The sequence below is a fragment of the Cyprinus carpio genome, chromosome B8, assembly GCF_018340385.1.
Source record: "Cyprinus carpio isolate SPL01 chromosome B8, ASM1834038v1, whole genome shotgun sequence".
NCBI classification, from domain to species: Eukaryota; Metazoa; Chordata; class Actinopteri; order Cypriniformes; family Cyprinidae; genus Cyprinus; species Cyprinus carpio.
The window spans coordinates 27812740-27837415 of record NC_056604.1 but is presented as its reverse complement, the minus strand read 5'-3'; the positions used below and the strand labels follow the sequence as shown (position 1 = coordinate 27837415).

The 24676-nt window shown below is 39.4% G+C and overlaps 1 protein-coding gene across 6 annotated transcripts in view; it reads left to right on the top strand.

The window, feature by feature from the left end:
* The window catches only part of prickle2a (prickle homolog 2a), a 125819-nt gene that overhangs the window by 84223 nt on the left and 16920 nt on the right, over positions 1-24676 (top strand). For all 6 annotated transcript variants that reach the window (XM_042730369.1, XM_042730366.1, XM_042730367.1 and 3 more), the window contains 4 exons: positions 396-509; positions 11474-11611; positions 11935-12138; positions 12305-12491. In XM_042730369.1, the coding sequence (XP_042586303.1) occupies positions 396-509; positions 11474-11611; positions 11935-12138; positions 12305-12491 (643 nt within the window). The remainder of the gene's footprint in view (positions 1-395; positions 510-11473; positions 11612-11934; positions 12139-12304; positions 12492-24676) is intronic.

The following is a 24676-nucleotide window of genomic DNA, read 5'->3' as shown; positions in this document are numbered from 1 at the left end:
AAATATATAAATATATAAATATAAAATAAATAAAAAGAGAGTGTATGTATAAGGAGGACTTATCAAAAAGCATCTGCAAATTATATGTAACCAAAGGGACAAACCAAGGCATGTTCCAAAACTAAATGAAGCAGAGACACAACAACTCATATATATAGAGTATATATTTACAGTGGCTGATTCATTATTTTTCTGCACATGTTAAACTTTTATGTAAATATGTTTCAGTTTAAAAGTAAATCCATATTGTTCTTAAGGGGGGCATTTCCCCCATCTTCCCCTATATACACAATGTCCGTAGTCTTTATTATGACAAACTTTGATATTGTTCCTTGCTGTTTATATGAATTATTTGATCCGTTTATCTCTGTCTATTTATGTTTGTGTAAACACAGGTTCATCAGTATTACAGCTTTTTCCCAGAGGATAAGGTTCCTTATGTCAACAGCATTGGTGAAAAGCATCGGATCAAGCAACTCCTTCAACAACTGCCACCACATGACAATGAGGTCTGTTAGTACAGTCACGGCTCAAAGTTTTTAATACAAAAATGGATAACTACAGCAGATATCTAAACACTACAGCTGGTTTAGTCCTAGACACATAGTTATCTGTTGTGATATCATCTTGAGTTTAACTTGTCTCTACGCATTTTAACAATAGAGGTCTTTAGCCCTGTTCCTGGAGACCCACTGCCCTGCAGAGTTTAGCAACAGAGTTTAAAAAAACATGCCTAAACCAGCAAATAATGCTCTTCAGCTTTAGAGCAACTACACTTAGCAGGTGGATCTCCAGGACCAGGGTTAAAGACCTATGAACTAGAATTACGGTATACTCAATTATTTCAGACCCTGCAATAAATCATGGCAACAGGATATGTATTTTTTTTTATCAAGAAATAAAAATTACAATATACTTTAGGGTGCTACAGGTCTAAATTTGCACATTTGACTATTCTCCTTTAAACCACTAGAATGCACTAAAAATGACATCAGCACTGTCCTTAACAACCGCTTGGACTATGCATGTTGAAATTTGTTAGATTCTTGATGTGATCGTGTCAAGAAAATTCTACACTACTTTGATCTATTATTTATTTATTAATGTTGTAGATTTATGTAGCAATTTAATGTGGCAAATAAAATTATTGACTATATATTGAGACAAATGCCTTATTAATGTTTTCAGTTTCACTGAAGGTAATTAAATTAGCAGTTTTTCAGAAGGAAGAATATGTAAATATATGGTATTTGGGGTAAAAACCTTGGCGTGACTGCTGTCTGAAGCACATAAACATGACAATAACACTGGCCAGTGACAGCCTGTGACTTCACTACCAGTGCGACCACAGTATAAAAGGGCACTGGAAGAATACATCATCAGCTTGTTTGTCTGAAGCTCGCATCCGAGGCTTGGCAAGAAAAGAGGATGCAGTGTCTCGTTCCATTAACAGGGAGCCATGGTTAACTGAGACGTTCCTTTTCAAGGGAACTTGAACTGTGTCCATATAGTGGTCTAGTGGTCCCTATAGGTAATGGAATACCCCTGCTGCCATGCTGAGGGGAGTACATGCCATATTTCCTGAGGCAAGCACTAAGCACCAACTCCACAGTGTAATCATTGAAGCCACCCCCCAGATGTATCGGTGGCTGTCAGTGACACTGACAGCCAAAGGTACGAGCAACATACTCAAAATAACATACCTGTTAAAGGCTGAACAACCTGTCCCAGGGCAGAACTTAAAGGCTTGGAATCATATAACAATGTGATTCTTTTAAGGGGATAAGGCTGAGCATTTAGGCCATATTACCAGACCCTGGCCTGTCACATGGGGGACTTCATACATCAACCTCTGATTGATCAATTTACCTGTCTGCCAGAGGCAGAGTCTCTGAAAGTGATGAATGTAAGGGAAATTGCAAGGCACTTTCAAAAAATGCCTACTGTATTTGAGATGGAGACTTCTCATAGGATATTTTGCCTAGATCCCTTGAACTGGCAGCCATATCTGGCTGTAGCCCAGTCTAGGTGGGAAACATCTGTCATGGTATCACTGAAGATACACATCTAGAGTGGGGCTCAAGGTGAGAACCGGGGTCTGACCCACATTGGAAAAAGGGTAAGATGCTGGCAGCACATGATCCTTACTATATATGGATTTTATGAAGTGAACAGAATGCTCAGCATGTGCACTTAATAGGGAGCAGAGTAGTCAACTCTTAGACTAAGAGCAGGACTCACATACTCGACCCTTGTGCATAACACAACTCCTTAGCGTAACATGGTCAAGGTGATCCACCAAGCCACGCAGGGGGAACTGTTGTTTACAATCCACCTGGGGACCAAAAGGAAGGCCTAGCAACCTGATATGACTGCTTCACAGGCTCAAGGGATTAGAATACTCAACTTTAAGAGTGAGAGTGACGCATGATGGGGCTGCAGGAGTGCCATACTAATAGGAGACCCTCCAGTTGAGGGGAGCACCGCAAATTCAACCACATGGGCAGTCATATGATGGGAGCTCCACGAAGCAGCATGCTCATAAGTGACTTTGTAATGATCACAGAGGCGGTAATCTGGGAGGCCAGCTGGGAAAGGCCAAATCTACCTGGTATTCTTCAAAGTTTTTAGCTCTCAGATCAAGAGGAGAACATGCTCCTTCTGGGAACAGCAGGGTCATAGATGACTCTGCCGCAGAACACTGCCAAGCTCAACAATAAAACAGCCCACCAAGGAGGCAAAAGATGGCTTAACATACTGTCATGACTTGTGCTTGGATCACCAGGAGTGGAGTCCTTGACTCTCAGATTGAGAGGAGAACTCACATGCTCAGCGTGGCAGGCTCATAGGTAACCCTCCTGTAGTGAGGGGAGCACTACCAAGCTCAACCAAAAAGGCAGCCTAACAGGGCGGCAGAAAGGAGGCCTCTCAACCTGATATAATTGTGCACGGGCCCCGGGAGTGAAGTTCTTGACCCCCAGATTGAGAGGAGAACTCACACTCAACGCTCAATCTCACACCTTAGTATATGAGAGGCATAGCTAGGATCGAAAGGAGCTTGGTGAAGAGGCTTGTGGGAGCAGCAGGCTCTTGCACAACCCTTAGGACCAAATGAAGCAATGCCAGCTCGACCATTAGAGTAGGTCAGGACACAAAGTCATAGATGCACATGATTAGGCTCTTTAGAGCGAGTACTCAATAATAGACCTTCAGAAAGAAAGGAATACCATCACACTACGTCAGGGAAAATGGTGTACTCTAAAAGTCTCTCAAAGAGAGGAGAGTTTCACTTGTTCAACCATAAGGGCAGTATAACAGGGAGGAACATCATGGGCCTCATGACCTGTCATAACTGCAGAGTGGAATTTCAAGAGCGGAGTTACTCTGCAACTCAATGAGAGGAGAACTCAAGCTAAGTACATGTGCAGCATGGCTACAGGGAGCTTAAATCTAAAAGAGCCCCACAGAGTAAAATGTGAATTAGCTCACCTAATGACCGGTCTGGCCAGAGTGGCTTCTTGAAGCCAAAACACCTATCATGGTCATCAGGGAACAGAGTACGCAATATCACTTGGGAGTGAGAAGAGTAATGCCATGCTCAACCTACAACTATCAAGAGAACCAGGATTCTGTAGATGTACCCACAAGCAGCCCTCAGGAGCACGAGGGATGTTTTCCGAAACACAATTTCTGGTTGAAAGGGAACGTTTGGCTGCCACTCCTTTCTCCTGTTTTATTGTTTTTAACATTTATGTGATCCAGTGCAGTGGCTTTTTGGAGCTTTGGAAAATGCCTGGTTATTTCCCTCACAGCGTAATGTGGAACGGCATTTTAATTATTGGATTACTGTTTTTATTAGTGAGTTATATCTGCAGGGATCACATCTACTGCTTGGATCAGGATTTATATGGCAGCAAGACTTCTGCTGCTGAGGATTCCCTCTTCATGGCCTTAACGTACACTGCTTACAATCTACTGAACCTAAAGAGGAATTATTATATATCTAATGACACATATGAACTGTGCCGTAATGTCGGTATTCTGCGACCTCCACGATATATACAAAGCGCATTAAGGCACAGGTTTACTCACTCCTCATTGGATTACATCTTGGTGCCATCATTCAAGTCATCACTATCCTCTACAGCCCTGCCTCAGGTGAAATCAGCACTTTTTAATGCACGTTCGGTTAACAATTAGTCTCTCATCTTATCAAATTTCATTGTGGAAAATTAACTTGATTTGGTGTGCTTAACGGAAACTTGGCACAGCCAGTTGGATGGACTTCTGTTTAATGAACTTACCCCCACTGGTTATGGTTTGTTTGACTCCCCAAGACCCTCTGGTAGGGGGGTGGTATCATTGTGTTGTTTAATCAACATATAAAAATACGTCCTGTGGTTACCACCAAGTTTCACTCTTTTGAATGTCTGGTATTGACTGTTTCTAAACCCTTTACTACTGTTATTGCTACTATCTACAGACCTCCAAAGTCAAATGAAGTTTTCTTATTAGAATTTGCTGATTTGTTGTCCATGTTGTGCCTTTGTTGAGGACTCTTAATCTTGGGGCCTCTAACATCCATGTTGACAAAAAAGACTCCGGATTGACAAAGGACTTCTTGTCTCTTTAAGAGTGTTTTGATATAAAACCACTAGTGGACTTTTCTACTCATAACAAGAGTCACACCTTGGATCTAGTGATTACCAATAGTTCATTTTTGCCACTGCCTACCTCTGTAGACTTAAGGTTGTCTGACCACTTGGCTATCCTTTTTAATATGGAACTGTCATGTACAAAAATGTAATCAACACAAACAGTAAGTTATTGTAAATGGAAATCGATTGATCTTCAGGATTTCTCTGCTATTATCAAGTCAGTTAGTTAGTGGTCTCTCTCCATCTGACTCTCTGGCAGACAAGGTCTCTGTATTAAATTATGCTCTCCTCTCTGCTTTGGACTCTTTTGCACTTAAAAAATCTCAATCTATGTCCCATGTATGCTCTGCTCCTTGATACAATAATAAGCTGTGCTCCAAGAAGACAGCTTGCTGTAAGATGGAGCGTAGGTGTCGTCTCTCTGGCTGAAGTTCTAAGATCGATAAGGCTCTAAGCTGTATGAGTATTACTACTGTTTCAGCTGATCTTGCACTCAATACAATTCATTTCTCTGGAGCCCCTCTTTCAAATTTCTCCACACTTGATTTTATTTCTCTGGGCAAAGAAGTTCTGAGATGAGGGCTGCCACCTCCATAGTTGATCCTGTACCGACATGTTTACTTAAAGCATGTTTTACCTGTGTAGGCACTGTCGTGTTGAGTATTGTTAATGACTCCTTGGGCTCTGGTATTGTGACAGCATCTTTCAAAATCGCTTCAGTTACCTCTGTACCAAAAAAGACTATCACTGACCTGGACAATTTCAATAATTACCATCCCATTTCAAATCTTCCCTTTTTAGGCAGAATTCTGGAGCGAATTGTGGCATCTCAATTACATACCCACCTTAATACCCCTGGAATCTGTGTTTGGTATTACAGAGACTGCATTAAATTGGTTCAAGTCTTACCTCTCAGACCGCAGGAAGACTGTCTCCATGTGTGGGTACAAGTCTATAATTGGCTCAGTCAAATTTGGGATACCCCAAGGATCACTTTTGTATACATTACACATATGTATGTATATTTTCCCTCTTGGTCATCTTCTTAGATCTCTTGGTCTTAACTATCACTACTATGCAGATGACACCCAGGAGTACATTCAATCAAAACCGGGTGACTATCTGGCTGTTGCTTTCCTGGAACACTGCATCTCTGAGATAAAAATATGGATGTCTCAAAATTTTCTTTGCATTAACAATAATGAGACGGAGGTTATGCTCAACCCACTTACTGTAGATGGTTCCGTCTTGGAATTTCAAACAAAATTAAAGAACTTGGGGGTGATATTTGACGCTCATTTAACATTTGACCCACATGTTCAGAACACTGTTGAAACGTAATTTTTCATCTCAGAAATATTGCACAATACGCCCCATTCTGTCCTTTACTGTGGCCAAAAAACTGATCAATACATTTGTTTTCTCCCGCATCGATTACTGCAACACTTTGCTTGCAGGTGTTTCAAAAACTACCCTAAATAAACTGCAGTATATCCAAAACTCAGCTGCTAGAATCCTGACAGGGAGCAGAACTAGGTTGCACATCACTCCAATTTTGGAATCCCTACACTGGCTCCCTGTTAGGTTTTGTATTGACTTCAAAATTCTCATGCTAACGTATAAGGCCCTGCATGGTTTGGCACCTTACTATCTATCAGAACTTCTGACTGTTTACCTTCCTAGGAGTGTTCTCTGTTCCTCTGATTCTGGCCTTTTGACTGTTCCCTCAACTCATCTATGCTCTATGGGTGACAGGCCATTTTCCTCCTTTGCTCCAAATCTCTGGAACTCTCTCCCCTATAATATTAGACATGCAGAATATTTTAATGTGTTTAAATCTTCCCTGAAAACTCACTTTTTTAGACTTGCTTATCTGTGATTTGGGGGTATTGTTTTTCTCTTACATTGTTTTAATGTGTTTTTATTGTTACCGCTCTACTTTATTTTTTTATTTTTTTCGTTTAAACTTTTTATCCTCTTAAATGTAAAGCGCTTTGAGAATTAACTTTTAAAGGCGCTATATAAAAATAAATGTATTATTATCATTATAAGTACAGTCAGGCTCCTGCCCACTTTGGAACAAAATGCTCAACTAAACCTACTAATATGAAAGAAGCATCGGCTCAACCCAAGGCCTACACCTTGGGCTAAAGAGAACCTAATTGGGGAGGTCTAAAAGACCACAAAAACCCAAGAGGTCACCAGAACAAAGGCCAAGTAGGGCCCTTATCTCCTGACTTTCAACAGGAGAGGCCCATTGGAGGGAAGGGGCCCTATTACCCAGCACTGAGAGTCAGTGGTACAGAATGAAGGCCCCAGGTGCACTGGAAGAGATAGCTAAGGTTAGCAAGAACACTAGCGATAACAGTATCCTTGGTAATGAAACTTACTCACCCACCGTAGCTCCAGTGCACAGTCTTCTGAAGACTTGGGATCACCTAGATCCAGACCATCAGTAGGCAGTCCTATGGGGCTAAAGGGATAGCATAATGTTACTGCACCACTGTATAATACCAAAGTTAGGGAACCAGGTTCTGCACTGGTGATGTACCTGAGGTGGCCCTCAGGAGCACGAGGGGAGTACAGTCAAGCTACTAGCCCCAGAGAGCGTGGTACTCTACCAAACCCACTCACGGGTAAAGGAGCACCAGCTCAGTTCAGGGCCAATAATCAAGAAGGCTCGCAAACCTAGACTTGAGAAAGAAGAGGAGCCTAACTGAGAAGGCCTTGTAGGAGGCTATACAGCCCAAGAGGTCCCCATGGTGGGGGAGGTCCCAACACACGGGGCCTACAACCCCCAACTCTTAGATAGAGGAGGCTCACAGTGAGCAATACAAACCTGAAATGAAAGTAAAGGCACACAGTATAGGCTCCCGGGGTGCAGTATAATGTGGCTAACTGATGAGGACATAATTTGAATCATATGTGTCATAACAACAAGAGATTAGATATCCACATTAAACAAAATCTTATGTATAAGGAATTAGAAACAACAGGAAATTACTGATAGGGAAACATTTTCCCGTTAGCTTCCTTCCATGCTCCAACTATAAATCCTACAAAAAGTCTGATTAATTGCCTCTTCAACATTGGGACTCGAACAGCAGGCAATAGGCAGAGAATTCTCACTTCCTTGGAAATCAAGCTAGAACAGAAACTGTTCACGCAAATTTGTCACTATGTGTTTGGTTAACTCCCACAAGAGGCAAACTCACTCATGCAAATGCTGTCTACAGTCTCAGGAAAATGGTGAAGCACTCAACCTCCCCTCTCAGTATTCCTGCAAATGCATCACAATGAGCAGAATCTGCCTCCTTGTGAGTCGAACATGTTCAATTCATGCTTATACACTAGAAATAAGCATAATGAATGCAATGAGCGCATTCAACTCCCTCAAGAGCTGAATGCGCCTGCTTCTCACCCACACACACAACACATAAGACGCATGAAACCGCGGGTATCAAAGCAAAGCCTCTGACGAGAGATTATGCACTCCTAGTCGTGCTTAGCTGCTAACATAGACAAATGGTAGTGAAGACAAAGAAAAGGATGCTCTTTCATACTGTGGTTGCACTAGTAGTGATGTCACAGGTTGTTGCCCAGCCAATGATATTGCAGTGTTCCCCATAGCGACCACTAGAGGACGCGGTTTGAGTTCCCTTGAAAAAGAATCACATATTTAGTGCTGTCAAACGATTAACTGGGATTAATCACATCTAAAATAAAATTTTTGGTTTACATAATATATATATATATGTGTAATGTGTTTTTTACTATGTATATATAAATAAACACACAAGCATGTATATATTTTAGGGCTGTCAATTGATTAAAAATATTTAATCGTGATTAATCACATGATTGTCATGAGTTAACTTGGAATTAATTGCAACTTAATCACACATTTTTATCTGTTCTAAATGTTTAAGTTTCAAAGATCGTAGATTTTATTCAAAGAACATGTCTATTGGACACATGAAAAAAGATCATAGAAATACCAGGTTCCCATTACCTCTCTTTCTTTGCACTGAGCAATTTACTTAAACCTGTTTACATTTTTGCATGACAGGGCAGCTCACTTCTTCAGAACATGCTAAATTTACATTTATTATTATATTTGTTTGCTTCTCTGTGCCCACATACTGTATTTTGATGCAGCTAAATTCTCAATAAAATTGTTTCCATTTATATATTTTACTGTTTCTGTTGTCAGACAACCGAGTGAATATAAAATAGTGACTGAAATGCTGCCCATTAAGACTACATAACCAGCTTTCCCTTCCAAGATGTTAATCTGCACAAAAATCCTGGTTTATAATTGAGCCGTCGTCTGATAAAATCAAATAGGTTACCCATAAGATAAAGACAATAGCTGTGCAGTGATTTCGGCTATACTTGCAAGTAAAATTAGAGAAGCAACTTAATATCTGTTTTAACTGAAAGCACTTGTCCTCTCAGATGCTTGCGGAACAGAACAAAACAGACGCAGAGAGAGAGGTGTGTGCGTAGTGGAAAAAAGAGATCTCGCGCTCGTGTGGCAGTACCGCCGAGTCTCAGAAACGAAATAAATCTTGGGCAAACCCTAAAGACTGGTCGATAGGCGCTTTTAGAAAAAGAAAAAAGAAAAAAAAAATTTGCTAAAGAGGTCTGAAATGTTGCTAAGTTGGCAACACTGTCAGTATTTTCATCCGTTTCTAAAACTACGGGCTAGGCCATGGGTCAAACGCATGCTGCATTAAGGCTGATTTATACTTCTGCGTCAGACCTATGCCATAGCCCACGCATAGACGCACACCCTTCGCCGTAGCCTGACGTGCACCTCTCCAAAAATCTAACAGCACGTCAATTCTACGTGGACCGCAAGTGCTGTGATTGGTCTGGTAGAACCCCTTCCTCCGTATGTAGTTGAGTTTAGTGTGTGTTTATAATGTGCACTGTAATATATTTTAATGTTACACCTTCTTATATAAAATACAAAAAAGCAAAGAACAAATGTCTTATCATTTATTATACTACATAGCATTATACATCAGTAGTTGTCCGCAACAAACAAAGTTGATCTGCTGTGGTACAAGTCCTTGTGGAGATTGAAAGAATTCTCCTTTTGTAGTTTTAAATAATGATTTAATGATTTGATATTTATTTGCCGCCGTCACGGCTATAATGATTCTCTGATGAGCTGCTTCTTCTTCGGCTTTTGTCGTGATACTGCAGGTTACACCAGCAACATCCCCGTGGACACTGCAGACTAGTGGCTTCCAAAAGTACACCACATAGACCCGAACAACAACGCAGAAGTATAAATGAAAACTGACGCATAGCCTACGGCGTAAAGGCTACGGCGTAGGTCCGACGCAGAAGTATAAATCAGCCTTTAATCACGCGTTAATATAATTAGTGCTGTTAAAATTAATTTGTGTTAAAGTGTAATCAGCATGTTAATTTTGAGAGTCCTAATATATTTAGAAAATATTTACATGTATTTACATGTATATATGTATATTCATATTATTTTAAGTCCCCTGTAGTCAAAAATTGTGTCCTTTAAAACTCATCTTTGATCATCAAAATTACATTTTTAAATGTTTTTTCTTGTAAAAAAATATTTTCTTATGCCTTAAAATAGCTTGAATGCAACTCTACACCCTTGCCTCATTTACTATAGGCAGATCTATGAATACGCAAATTAGCCCCACCTCCACTCAGTCATACACCAGCAAGCCAATGGCAATGGCAAGTGGAAATATTGGTTTATTAAAGCCATATGTGTTTGAACCAGAAATAAGCTGGTATGCTCAACATAAGCAAGGAGACTGATGGCTGACTTCGTGAGGTAACATTATTTGTTTGCGCTGGTTCGTACACTTTAAACTTTAAACTTTTTACTAGCGGATAACTACAGTGGATACTGTAAAATTTGTTAAATTACTTACTTGACGATGTTGCTTCCTCAAAATGCCTTGAAGACTCAAATACAGCCAAGTTTGTGATTCTAAATCACGCCCGCGATCATATGCGTGTGACGTGCGGATGTCAATGTGGGAGAGGTACATCTGACTCCGGGTTACTTAATCACTGCTGAATACAAATAAATAAGTGCTAACAGCACATGACATCGTGAAAATAGGGGGAAATATTAACAGTTAGCGAAACATCTACAGAAAAAATATAACTGTTAGCCTACCGGATTAAAAAAAATTATCAGAATATCAACTTGCCTAATAATTATGCATGCACTGTACAGTGTATATATATATATATATATATATATATATATATATATATATATATATATATATATATATATTTTATATTTACAATTGTAACCATTGACTGGTTACAGATGTATTAATCTGTAATCCCAGGATCTACAAAAAAAAAAAAAAAAATCTATGTAGAAATGTCTATTTCATAAAACAAAAAGCCATTTGAGGCAGTATGGTAGTGATTTTACCACAAGTAAGGGGCGTTCTTAGGCAAAGTGGAGTAGAAATTAAATATATAGTATATTTAATTCTACTATATATTTGTATATGTATATAGTAGAAATTAATTTATCAATAAAGTACCAATGCTTAATGCACTTTTATTAATAGTATTAATCTGATGAAATATTACCTGGGCCATGAAATATAGTTCATTCATAACTTCATTCATAGCGGTTTATGATTGTCAAGTATTAATACTGAATGTGCAGTCACATGTGTGTGTTCTTCAGCATTTTATAACACCACTGAATGAATCTTATCAAGTAAAAATTTACAGTAGTTGATCCTTGATGATGCTTACTTACTAATGATGTGTACTGATGTCAGGTTCGTTACTGTACCTCACTGGATGATGAAGAAAAGCGGGAATTAAAGATCTTCAGTAACCAGCGAAAGCGAGACAATCTAGGCAGAGGCACTGTCCGACCTCTACCCCTCACTGTAACTGGAGCTATATGTGAACAGGTACATATACTGTACGAGTACTGTACTGGCACACATTTATGACAAAGCAAACAGTATTAATCTTTTGGCAGAGATGCAATCTTCCGTTTCTAACCCTAGTCATTTCACTAATAGTAACTATGTGGCCACCACCAGTAAAGTTAAACATTGACTGATCGCCCATTGAATTACTTTTCTGGATGAGTGAACAGGATTAGTAAAAATGAATAGCCATGCAAACCCTAGATGTAGTAAAAATGTTTCAGTACATCTCTTCAGTAATGATTAAACATTGCATGTTACGCAGAGAGGCTGCCAAATGACAACATGTCCTTTTCACACAGTGTGGAGAGCAGATCAACGGTGGTGACATTGCAGTGTTTGCCTCACGGATTGGCCATGGCCTATGTTGGCACCCTCACTGTTTCGTGTGCTGTGTGTGTTCTGAGCTATTGGTAGATCTCATCTACTTTCATCTGGATGGCAAGATCTACTGCGGCCGCCACCATGCTGAACGACTTAAGCCACGTTGCTCAGCATGTGATGAGGTAAGTCAACAGTGTAAAGTCCAAGCATCAGTCCACTGGCTGAAATCAACCTTGATCCTGTTAGCATGCCTACACATTTCCTGAAGCTTACCTTTGACAAGTCAGTACCCAGAAGCCTTGCTTCAGAATATAAAATGCCTTACTTAATTTGTATCTCTTTTTGTAGATCATCTTTGCAGATGAGTGCACAGAAGCAGAGGGGCAGCACTGGCACATGAAACATTTCTGCTGTTATGAGTGTGAGGCTCCACTAGGGGGTCAGCGTTACATCATGCGTGAGGGACATCCTCACTGCTGCAACTGCTTCGAGTCACTTTATGCAGAATACTGTGACTCCTGTGGAGAGCACATAGGTAAGGAAGGACCTCCATCAATCGTATTCTTTCTTCCCCCATTACAGTACAACTGCTTCTGGGTTTTGCTTTTGTTCAGGTAGAATAATAAAAAATGATCCCACAAATGAGTGCTGCAAATCAGCACTGCATGCAGCAAAATGAACAAATATATAATACTTTTTTTTCTAAGATCACAGTAGATTACACACATACCCACATATCTTATTGCTATCTATAAATGAATGGATGTACATACATGAATGCACAGCCATTTGCATTTCTAGTCTCCATGACATGAATCTGCTGTTGTGTTTCCTTAGACTGCTATTTTTTTACTTTTATTCACAAACTTAAGCTGTTTGATCATTTTTACTCAAAGAGCTCTAAATTACACTAAATTACAGATTACACTTGCAAGTACGGTTGGACTGCATTTGTGCCAGAGAGTCACCCCACATCAGAATATGTCTACTTCCCTACTATATAGTAGAAAAAAAAAATATCATGATTAATGCAATAAAAGCATGCTAAATAATTAGTTTGTCTGAATTTACACTTTTCATAAAACATTCGGCGAAAATAAAATTAAATGAAAATAAAATTAGATGCTACATTGTTGTCTATGACATGCAACACAAACCATGTTAACATTTCATCAAATTAAGTTTAGATCATAAAGGCAGTGCAAAAATATTAACTGTTAACTTTGTATCTGGTTTTGGTCCATATGTGATACCTCACTTGCTTGGGTATGTTAGAAAAGTGCTAGGGATAAAAACGGACAATAATTTTATTATGTAAAACAATAATTGACCACAGGTTTAATTAATAATTGAGCATTTTTGTTTTATTTATGAAACTAATTTAGATTCGTACAAAAAAATAATAATAATAATTTAAATAAGCAAACCAAACAAACAAAAAAGCACACGTGAAGCATTTTGAAGCAAAAGCTCTAGGCTTCAAAATCTGTTCAAAAATCTGTTCTCAAAAGTCTTGTGAACAAATGTTCTCTAGGTGTTTTATTGCCTTATTTCAGTGACTTCAAAATTTTAGTTTTTCACCAACCACGCATAAACGTCGCTTTCTCAAAAACACAATCATGTACATACATGCTGCTCACATATTATTGTAGCCCAGTTTGTGCTGACAACAATAATATAATACATCAACCAATTATTTTATAATAAACAAAAAAAAAAAAAAAAAACATCACATCACAAAAAAACTCCACTACCCCAAAAAAACACCACTCACCACCCCAGAGGGTTAAGCCCTGTTTCCAGCGCTGGAACTTTACCCAGGAACTAGGGACTTTGGGCCAATACTCGTTGTGTTTCCACCACAGAAACCAGGATCTAAATAAAGTTCCGGGTAAAAATTTGCACCTCAGAAAGTCCCTGCTCGCGAGGTAGTACTTTTTCAAAGGTCCGGAACATTTGGGGGTGGGACTTCATGCTGCACTGCGCAGACCGATCAGCGGGTTACTTGAAGCAGTGCATGCCAGTTAGATATTTTGTTTGACTTGAACCGGCGCCGACGCCACGTTACTGTCACATGTGGCATCAAAGTACCATGATAGCGTTTCGAGAGCAGCCGACTGACTCAGCTGGCACAGCTTTTTCAGAGCCTTTTGAGTTACGTTTATCATAAAACACTGATAAAAGCATGTATACCCCCACTATTGGTATTTAAATAGTATATGTGTACGTTGAACTATATTCTTGAACAGATGGCGCTGTATTAAGCAGTATATAAAAAGTCTTTCTGTTGCTCATGAAAACGTTTCTGAAACGTAACAATATTGCATGTTATTCACTTAATCTGGCAGCCCTTTTAAATCCGGTTTATTTATAAAGACAGCGCTATTCGAAAATGTGAGTTCCATGTGATCAGCGGGTGCTCACCTCGGCTAGTCCTTCTGACATTTGCCGCTGGTTCTGATGTCTCTGTAGTGGTTAAACATAAGATGTAATTTGTTTTGGGTAAATCTAACAGGTAATCTTTGGTCTTTATTTAATTAATCTATTAATATGTTACAATAAAAATGGAAAGAGGCAAAACTGTTTGATATAATATTTTGTTTCATTGTAATGTAGGTACGTTCCCTGAACTACATTTCTGTGGCTAATAATGCAAGTCCGGAATTTGCATACTTGGTATTGAGAAACACGTGCAGACCCACATCACCAGACTATTTGCCTAATCTTCTCGGTACTTTAGACCACGATGGTGCAGACAGCAATAGATTTGGGGGGGAGGGGGGATGCCTGGGGATGCCTGGGACAAATTGTTCCAGATAATTTATGTGGAAAAGCGGCTTTAGACTGTCTTGATTGTCAGAATTCAGCATTCATGTGGTATTTTAGAAATAATTTATATTATTATTATATTATTATTATAGGTGTGTTATATTATTAGAAGTTTTAAAAGTGCTATTTGCAGTTGGGAACAATAATGTTTGTTTAAAAAATATTTAAAAAAAAAAAAAAAAAAAATGTTAGTACAAAATTTTTATGGTGCTAAAGTAAAATATTCTGAATTGGGACTACACCATAGCTGTAGTGCAATATAGCCCCTATACCCTCATCACTGTTAGTCCACTAATAAGGTCCACTTGAAGGAGTGAATGAAAATGTGTGAGTGGATTTAGGAAGTTAATTTGCTGGAAATACTGCGTTTTCACAGTGCATGGGTGTTCCCTATACTCAAAAAAAATAGCTTGTTGGTCTAACGTAATAAAATTATGACGCATATTTCCACGTATTTAAACTGATTTATTTGAACTTAAATTAAGTTAAATGTAGTGATGAGTAAAATTCTTGCTGATTTAATGATCACACCAATTTCTTTTGACATATTCTGTGAATGTTCCCTGAACATGATTCACTCTTGTTGATCCAAGCAGTGTTGTTGCTGTTCAGACTGGTGCCTTCGTGCAGAGTTGTGTGACTTTTCTGCATTTTTATGAAAATGGAAAGGCCTGTTAGAGTTTAAGTTTTTAATGTTTAGTTATTTTGAACATTTAAAAGAGTTCAAACAACATAAAATTATGTGGGTTTTTGAGGGACATAATATATGGAAAAGTGTACTGATTAGGAGGGTGGGAGGGAGGGTTGAATGTAAGCTTGACAAAGCTGGAGGTGAGTGATAGTGCCACGTATATATACACGTACCTAAGATAGGAGAGCCTCTGGGATTGAAGGGATCTGAACAGCTGATAGTCAGCTGTTGCGGAGCTCTGCCTACGTGGCCTGCCTGAACTAACACTTGCGCTAGATTTCAGTCAGGACAACTCTGGCAGTAAAACATAGTTTATTGATAACACACAATATTTGGTTTGGTGGTATAGTTCCATATGGGGGTTCAGCAAAAACAATATAAAATATTTTTTCACGTGTAATGACCCCCCAAAACGATAAATCATCAAGTGACAATGTGATGAACCCCCCAACCATACCATTGGTATACTCAGGTCCTGAAAAAAAATGAACTAACAAGCATCTAAGGAAAAGCAGCATGTTAGTCAAGTCAAGTCAAGTCAAGTGTTCTTCGTGACATAAATAGTATAGCGGCTAATCAATCCAATGATCTAACCGCTAAGAGACTAAGACCGACTTTATGCACTTGTGACGCATAAAATAAAACATCGTTCAAAAATTAACTTTTTATTGCACAGACCGGTGTCTCTTGATGTTACAAAGTTTAGTGGTCAACAAAAAATACCTTGTCCCTTCTCACCCCCTCCCCCTCTCAATCAGTGAACAGGTGACTAATATTCACATTCCTACAAAATCCTGTGACCCCCCACCATGATCACGTGACAATCAAAACATTACCTCTTTCATGTCTACTACATTCCAGCCCCTAATTATTATCAAATAATGATTATACTTTTATTAGAGACATGAAATTTTCAATTTTAACAATGCATTAACAACATCATATAAAGGTCCATTTCTTCTTCAAAAAAAATGTTTTTGGAAAAATCTTGGAAAAAAGTCAAGCCAAAAAAGTGTTCATACTCATACTCAAAGTATTCTTTTCAGTTTATCTTTGTCAAACTTATAATAAAAAAGAAGAAGAAAAAATAAGACAGGTAACAAGTGAAGTTATCCATCTTCTGCTTCTCGTAGAAGACAGACCTTGGTTATCGGCCTGTCCAGACAGCTGCTTTTAGTATTAATTTGCACATGACGCACAAATCCTCTTCTGTCTGGAAAAGTTTGAATTATGCGTTCCATAGGCCAACAGTTTCGAGGTGCTGTGTTATCCACTATAAGCACTATGTCTCCTGATTTAAAGTTACATTTGATTCTGGACCATTTCTGATGTTCTTGAAGTACTCCTGAACCCATCTCTTCCAGAACAAATCTGACATGTACTGGACTTGTTTCCACCGTCTACGAGCATAAACATCATCCTTTTTGAATTGATGGTGAAGTCCTTAAAAGCAACAGGTGGTTTGATGTTAATGCTTCCAAGTCACTGGAGCCTGTGGATGCTAAGGAAATTGGACAACCATTAACAATAGCTTCCACTTCGCAAAGAACGGTGTGTAGACCTTCTTCATCTAGATTCTGCACCTTTAAGATAGAATTCAGAACTTTCCGCACTGACCTTATTAACCTCTCCCAAGCCCCTCCATAATGTGATCCAGTTGGGGGGTTAAACGTCCATTTAATTCCTTTCTGAAAAAGTACATCATTGATTTTACACTGATTCCATTCCTTGATGGCAACTCTTAGCTCATGTTCTGCTCCAACAAAGTTCTTTCCATTATCAGATCGAAGTTCCTTGGCTTGTCCACGTCTTGCAGTGAAACGTCTCAATGCATTTACGAAAGAATCCGTGTCCAACGAGGGTGCCACTTCAATATGTATGGCTTGTATGGCTAAACAGGTGAAAATTATTCCATACCTTTTCACAACACTTCTTCTGCTCTTTACCTCAAAAGGTCCAAAATAATCTACCCCAACACGGGTAAATAGAGGTTCATTCGGAGTGACTCTTTCTGATGGCAAATCTGCCATTTTTTGACATCCTGGAAGTGAATTCAGTTTTCGACAGATGAGGCATTTGGACAAGACTTTTCTTATTGCTGTACTTACCAGTAATCCAATACTTCTATCGGAATTTGGACAACATATAATTACGACCAGCATGTCCTACCTCCTGGTGTATGTGTCTCAGGCATTGATGCCCTACTCAATCGTCCACCAACCCTCAAAACATCCCCAAGAACAGGGCAAAGTCCGTGAATGTGACTATTTGGCTTTATGCTTTCACCTCTTTTTAGACCAGCAAGCTCATCAGGAAACATATTTTCTTGTGAGAGTCTAATCTCCAATTCAGCAGTCTCAAGTTCTTCTGTTGAGAGGTGAGATTTTTCAATTTGACCTTTGAAAATAATAATTTCTCATTTCTCTTTCCACAGAGATTTTTTGTTGTTCATTTAAATCAGAATGAGCAAAAGATAGTATCAGTTGTTTCCTCTTCTGACTAAAAGAAGAGAGCAGATTCTTAAATCTCAAAATCCAAGCAAATGCTTTCTTTAAACGGAACCAAGAAGAAAAATGATGGATTAAACGTGAAAGCAAATCATCCTCTTCTTTGAGCTGTACAGAGTTAACCTCAATGCTTTTCTTGAACCTCAGGGTCATCCATTTCAAGCTTCTCCAGTTCAGTGAGATTAGCAGGCCACTTAATTTCATGAAGAAGAAGAAAGGCAGGACCTGATGTCCATGTCTTGTTCTTAAGAAACCCGCTGACAGTTGATCCTCTGGAAGCAACATCAGTTGGATTACTTGCTGTGTCTACATATCTCCACTGTGAAGCTTGAGAGGCCTTTCTGTCACTCTATTGGCTACAAATATTCAAAATCGTGAGGTCTCATTCTTGATGTATTTAAGGACAGAAGCACTGTCAGTCCAAAAGACGGAATCTTGAAGCTTCAGATGCAGTTCTTTCTTCCATAACACATACATTCGGCTTGCCATGGTAGCAGCAATGAGCTCCATACGAGGTATGGTAATAGACTTAATTGGTGCTACTCTTGATTTTCCCATGATAAAAGCACAATGTACTTGAGAATACATGTTGTGTAAAAGCAAGTACGTCACAGTTTCATATCCATCCTGGCTCGCATCACAAAAATGATGCAACTGTGCTTTTGTGATATTGCCAAAATTGGGAGGTTTTAAACATCTGGCAAGAACAAAACTTTCCAGATGGTGAAGTTCTTGCAGCCATGTGGTCCATTTTTTAACAACCGATTCAGGCAAGACATCATCCCATCCTGAGTCTCCTTTGTAGATATCTTGCAAGATTTGTTTTGCAGACAACACTACAGGACTCACAATTCCCAATGTGTCGTAGATGGAACATATCATGGAAAGGATTCCTCTTCTGGTCAGGGGTCTGTCTTTGATTACAATCTTAAACTTGAATACATCAGACTGAATGCACCACTGCACTCCCAACACTCTCTCAACTGATGGAGAATCCCAGTCCATGCTCAAGTCTTTCACTGTCTTTGCTCTTTGATCCTCCGGTATTGCGTATAGCACTTGACGCCTGTTGCTCATCCATTTTGTGAGCCTAAATCCACCTTTGGCACATATGGATAGAAGCTCCTGGTATAAGGCTATTGCTTGTTCAACTGAAGTGACTGAAACCAAACAATCATCAACATAAAAGGAATGCTAGATTTTATCCACTGTTTCCCAGTTGAACTGATCTTTATGGTCTTGTGCACATTTCCTAAGTGCAAAGTTTGCGCTGCTAGGAGACGATGTTGCTCCAAAGAGGTGTACCCGCATCCTAAAGTCAACTGGATCTTGACTTAAGTCCAGTAGGATGGTAGACACCATGATGTGGAATGTACCAGATCTTTCCATCACTGCGTGTCATATCCTCTGCTGGTACTTGCTCTGCATAACCTTTGGAGACCATATCCTTCATGAAGGCTTTATAGTCAGCAAAAAAACCTCAATCTTTTTAAAGTTTCTTCTTTAGATGCAAAGCACGTTGTTCCACAATTTTTCGATTGTTTGCCATTTGAACTCTCTTTCTCAGAGGTAAACCAATCTCATAATGCCCATCAATAGTTTTGGCAGAATGGATCACCATTTCCATGAATTTTTGATCTTCTATTGAACAGCCAGTTTGTTCATCTTGGCTACATTCTGGGAAGTCCATTTTAAACTGCTGTTGCCATATGTCTTCCAAATTCACAACTGAAATTCTGTTGACAGTGAATTCTGGCGGAGCACCATCCATTTTGTTCTCACTGTCTCCAGAAAGTGGGCCATTCACAGTCTATCCCAACATTGTCCTGATTGCATAGGGTCCATCATTTTCACTACGGATTACCTCCAGTGGTTCCAATGCTTTAGGAACATTTGTCCCTATCAGCAGTTCAATCCCTGCCTCAATCTCAGGTACTGTAAATGAACACTTCTTTAAATGGGGCCACATTTGAAGATCTCTTACTCTAGGTATATTCCCTTTATGAACAGGCATACTTTCCTGTGTATAGACTCGATGTAATTCACAAAAGTTGTGGTCATTCAAGCCAGCTACCTCCAGACATCATCCACTGCCATATTTGATTTCTTCTCAGTTGTATCGGTTCCTTTTACTTTGGGAAATATATGCAGCAAAGTAGGATGTCTAAGACCACAAACATCACAACAAAGACATTTATTGCATTCTTTGCTAATGTGTCCAATACACAAACACCCACAACAAATTCCACTTTCTTTCAAGAATCCAGTCTTCTCTTTGTGGGATTGTTTTCCCAACTGAGGACACATACCCAATGTGTGTGCACCTCTACAGCAGAAACATTCTTTCCTATAAGATCAAGATCCTATAAGAGCCTTATTCATATAAGCATATGTAATTTTCTGTTCATTGCCAAAATGTTCCTGCAACAAAGTTTTGGCTCTAATGTATCCCCTTTGTGGCTCTATATGCTGACAACTCTGTATCAAATCCCTTGGAAAACCAACAGTATACTGTTCAAGGTAATACAGGCAATCACTGTTGTTATCAATCTTACTTTCAACGCTATTTTTGAAAGCTCTCATGAATGCATGATACTGTAATGGGTCACCATCAAACACATTAAGATCTTTTTTGGGCAAGGATGATAAACATTGCTGTTTTAACAATAGTGTTGTTATTTCGTTTTGCTTACTCATTATTCCCAATATGTTATTTTGCTCTTCATCGTTGGATTCATCATTTGATTTTAATTCACTTCCTTGTGATCTCCATTCCACTGTTTGGCATCTAGATAAATGTTGTCCCACTGGCTGAGGCTGTGAGAATACCCATTGTTTTACCATTGTCTCTTTAGGCCTGGCTCCTGATTCCAAACGCTCATGCACTGATCCTTGTTCTCTTAGAGACATTGGAGGAACAAATGATTTAGCACTGGCTCTAAGACTTTGTGTTTTCTTTTGTTCCACCCCTAAATTAGAATGTTTCCTTCCTGAACGGTCAGATTTACTGCTTGACACGCTCTGAGATTTCAGAACATTCAGCTTGGCCATTTGAATTGCAATTTCTTCATGCAAATTAAGTTGTTGATGGATGAAGCATGAACTAGCACTTGAGGATTGGGTAGCTCTTCCTGCACTGCACCAGCACACGACTGAACAGCCATAACATCCTCCATTGATCCTTCTAGTTCACTCAACCAATGCTGAACCTCCTCTTTAAAAGTATTGATATATTTCATAATACTCCAAAACCATTCATTTTGCTTTTCCTGTTCATCTTCCGGAAGTAACAAAAACATTTTCCTTTCTTTTCATCAGATTTTTAATCTCTGATATCTGACTCTTAATTTTGTTTACATTTGATTTTCGTTGCATTTGCAAACTTTCAATTTTGCTTGCCAAGGCCTTTGCAGTGAGTTTAGTTTCTCTTTTACCGCAATCCATTTCAAAGCCAGTGATGTCATCAGCATTCACTTCACTCATATTTGATTTCTCACAAGTCAACAACGTTCGTATATTCATTCAAACCCTTCAACACCACAGCGTCAGCAATATGTAAACCAGCGCCGTCCACATCGCACTACTATTTTCCACACAAAACGGATCGCCAATGATAAGCTTTAAACACCAGAGCTCTGCTCAAAAATCATTTGAATTAAGCCAAACAACACACCATAACACAACCACCAATTAGTACAAAGCCCAGTAGGCTTACCCATAGGTGATTGTTTGGTTGGCTTCTCTTCGGAACCTTGCTGATCAAGTTTCACTGGCGTTTCAACTTCTGCGGCTGTAGTATTTCTTTCCTTTTAGTTGAGCAGAATTCTATACTCCGTGGTACCATGCTGGCTTAATCCGTTTGGCGCGTCCCCTGAGAATGTTCTTTGTTGACATAATATAATAGCTAATCAATCCAGTGATCCAACCGCTGAGAGACTAAGACAGGGACTTTATGCACTTGTGACGCATAAAATAAACATCGTTGAAGAATAAACTTTTTATTCCAAAGACCGATGTCTCTTGATGTTACAAAGTTTAGTGGTCAACAAAGAATAACTTGTCCCTGCTCACCCCCTACCCCCTCTCAATCAGTGAACAGGTGACTAATATTCACATTCCTACAAAATCCCGTGACCCCCCCCCCCTCCCCACCATGATCACGTGACAATCAAAACATTACCTCTTTCATGTCTACTACAAATAGCTTCAGGGGCGGTGTGCCCCTTTCGAACAGTGAAGGGGTGCTCTGTCTACAAGCAGCAGAAAAGAGCAGTATGCCCCTTTAAAAAGCAGCACCAAAGGGGTGTTTTTCTGTAATGACAGCAGAGAAGAGCAGCAAGCCCCTTAATAAAACAGCCAAGGGGTGACTTTCCTTATGCACAGCTGGGAAGATCAGCAAGCCCCTCGTAGTGTTCAGCGGAAAGCTTTCAAATAGTGTAATGTCGACATTTAGTAGTGTAAGTGTAAATGTTTAAGTAGTGTAAATAGTTTATTTATTTATTTATTTATTAAATAATGCAGCAGAAAGAGTAATAATAGCAATAGCTGTTAAGTCGAACTCATTGATTTTGGGGCAAGAATAATATCTTTAACATCGGGTCTAATGTAAAGCTGGTAGGCTGATGAAGACCAACGTCCCATGGCTTTAAGAATGGTAATTGGAACTTTAGAAGCCATGGTCATTGCTGCTCCGATGCGGAATGAGTGACTGGTGTAAACGGCAGGTTTTAAACCACAAAGGTGGCATACGATGCGGAGCCGAGAAGAGAACCATTGTTTAGTCATGGCATCTCCCTTCTCAGTGGTAAAAAGTGGGTGAAGAGGATGTGCTTTATTGTGAAGATTCAAAAAACAGGACATGGCTGCTACGGGGCAAAATCCAGAATTGGTAATCAGATTTTGAGAGTTTCAGTTTAATGGAAAAGTGATTAGAATGCATCGATAAGCCATGGATAGTTAAATTGTACAGATGATCGAACAACTTCTTGACGTGGTGTATCCTCCACAATGAAGAAACCCATAGAATGCTGTAAGGAAAACTGCTTCTAGTAATGTATTGTCGTACGGGTTGAAAACGACTGATCTTAGCTTTCTTACCATTTGATGCACTTGATGTGGAGAGAACAGAAGGCCTTTGTCGGGCACGACTGGGCTTTTCTTTTTAAAACCATTAAGATGAATAGCTGGATTTTGCAGCAGGCTTTGAGAAGATGGATCTAAGCACATGAAATGAAACTGAATTCCCACAGCTATGGTTTTGACAGTTGAAGGCTGGAGTTTCCTGGACTCAAAACAGTGCACTAAGAAAGCGCAGATTGTGGGAATACTGAGTGGAGTTTTGGGCATGGAAAGAGGAGCACAAAAATCAGAAAAATAGGACCAAGCGGAGTCGTAAGATTTTTATGTTATATTCGCTAAACCGAATCTCATGTAATGACAGGCTGAATGCAAGTCATTTTGCAAGGTATCATTTAGTCTAGAACTGTCGGGGCAGGGTTGGCCTGTCGGAGCAGCATCTGGACACAGGTGTCTGAACTCCTGAAAATTAAACCGAGACAAAGCATCAGCTATGTTGTTATCTTCGTTGACTATTTCCTAGTGGCAATTCCTATGGGATTAATGCAAAAAAATAAAAATAAAAATTAAACGGTGGTTTGTTGAAAGGCCCGATCATGTATCCTTTATTGACTTCTTTTGGCAAAAGTTCATCAACAACCTGGGGTTCTTTTCTTGCGGATTGAAGATTGGGATAGCTGAACGAAAAATCAGGAAGGCGTGACAGGTCAGCTAAAAAACCACTGATGAGTCCCATTAATAGGTAAAACACGAAACAACGATTTGGATGCTTTTTAAGAGCTTTGGAGAGCTCATACACATTAACAGGAGTCTTTATTTATTTTTTGTGAAACGAATGAGACGTGGGCATGCAAATTTTAGGTGGCTGTTCCTGCAATCACTGCAAATGTGAAAGAATTTACAGTTAGGTTGTGTACAGACATTTACATTAAAATTAAAACATAAAGAAGTTTGTCTTTCCAGCTTCACCTGATCAGGACAGAGGTACTAGAGACATCCTTTAATGGTGCAGTCTTTGGGCACAAAGTGGGAAAACAAATTGCAAATGGAACATGACATCGCTCTGTGGCTGGTGAAATGTCAACTGATAAGTGCCAGGTCAATGAATTACCAGTCCAGGCATTGATTAAAATGCTGAATGTACATGGCTGCTTTTGCCGAAAAAATAACATGATATTCGTAGTATAAGGTACCTCCGTAAGACATGGCAAGATCGGAGATAATGGCAAGGTATGGGTCTAACTTTTGTCTGCTTGATGAACTTCGCAAATAATGTCTCTTAATACAATGAAAGCGACATTAAATTCATGCATAGTTAAGCTCCTGGATAGCCTTGGATCGTTGTCTTTTAAAACAACTGCAATGTCCCTGCAATCGACAACCATTCTGTCATTTGTATCCGCGCAAAGCAGAATTTAGACTTAATTAATGTCATTACCTGCTAGAATTTGGGCGCACAGCTATGGAGAAATGGCAGCAGCTGGAGGGAAGAACGGCACTCCTATAGGAGCTGCTGGCACGGTGGACCTGAGCGTTCTCCTGTGGAGCAATGTATCGACTGTGTCCGCGTAGTGACTGAAGAGGTTACCAGGAAGTGAAAATCTGGAGGACTGTACA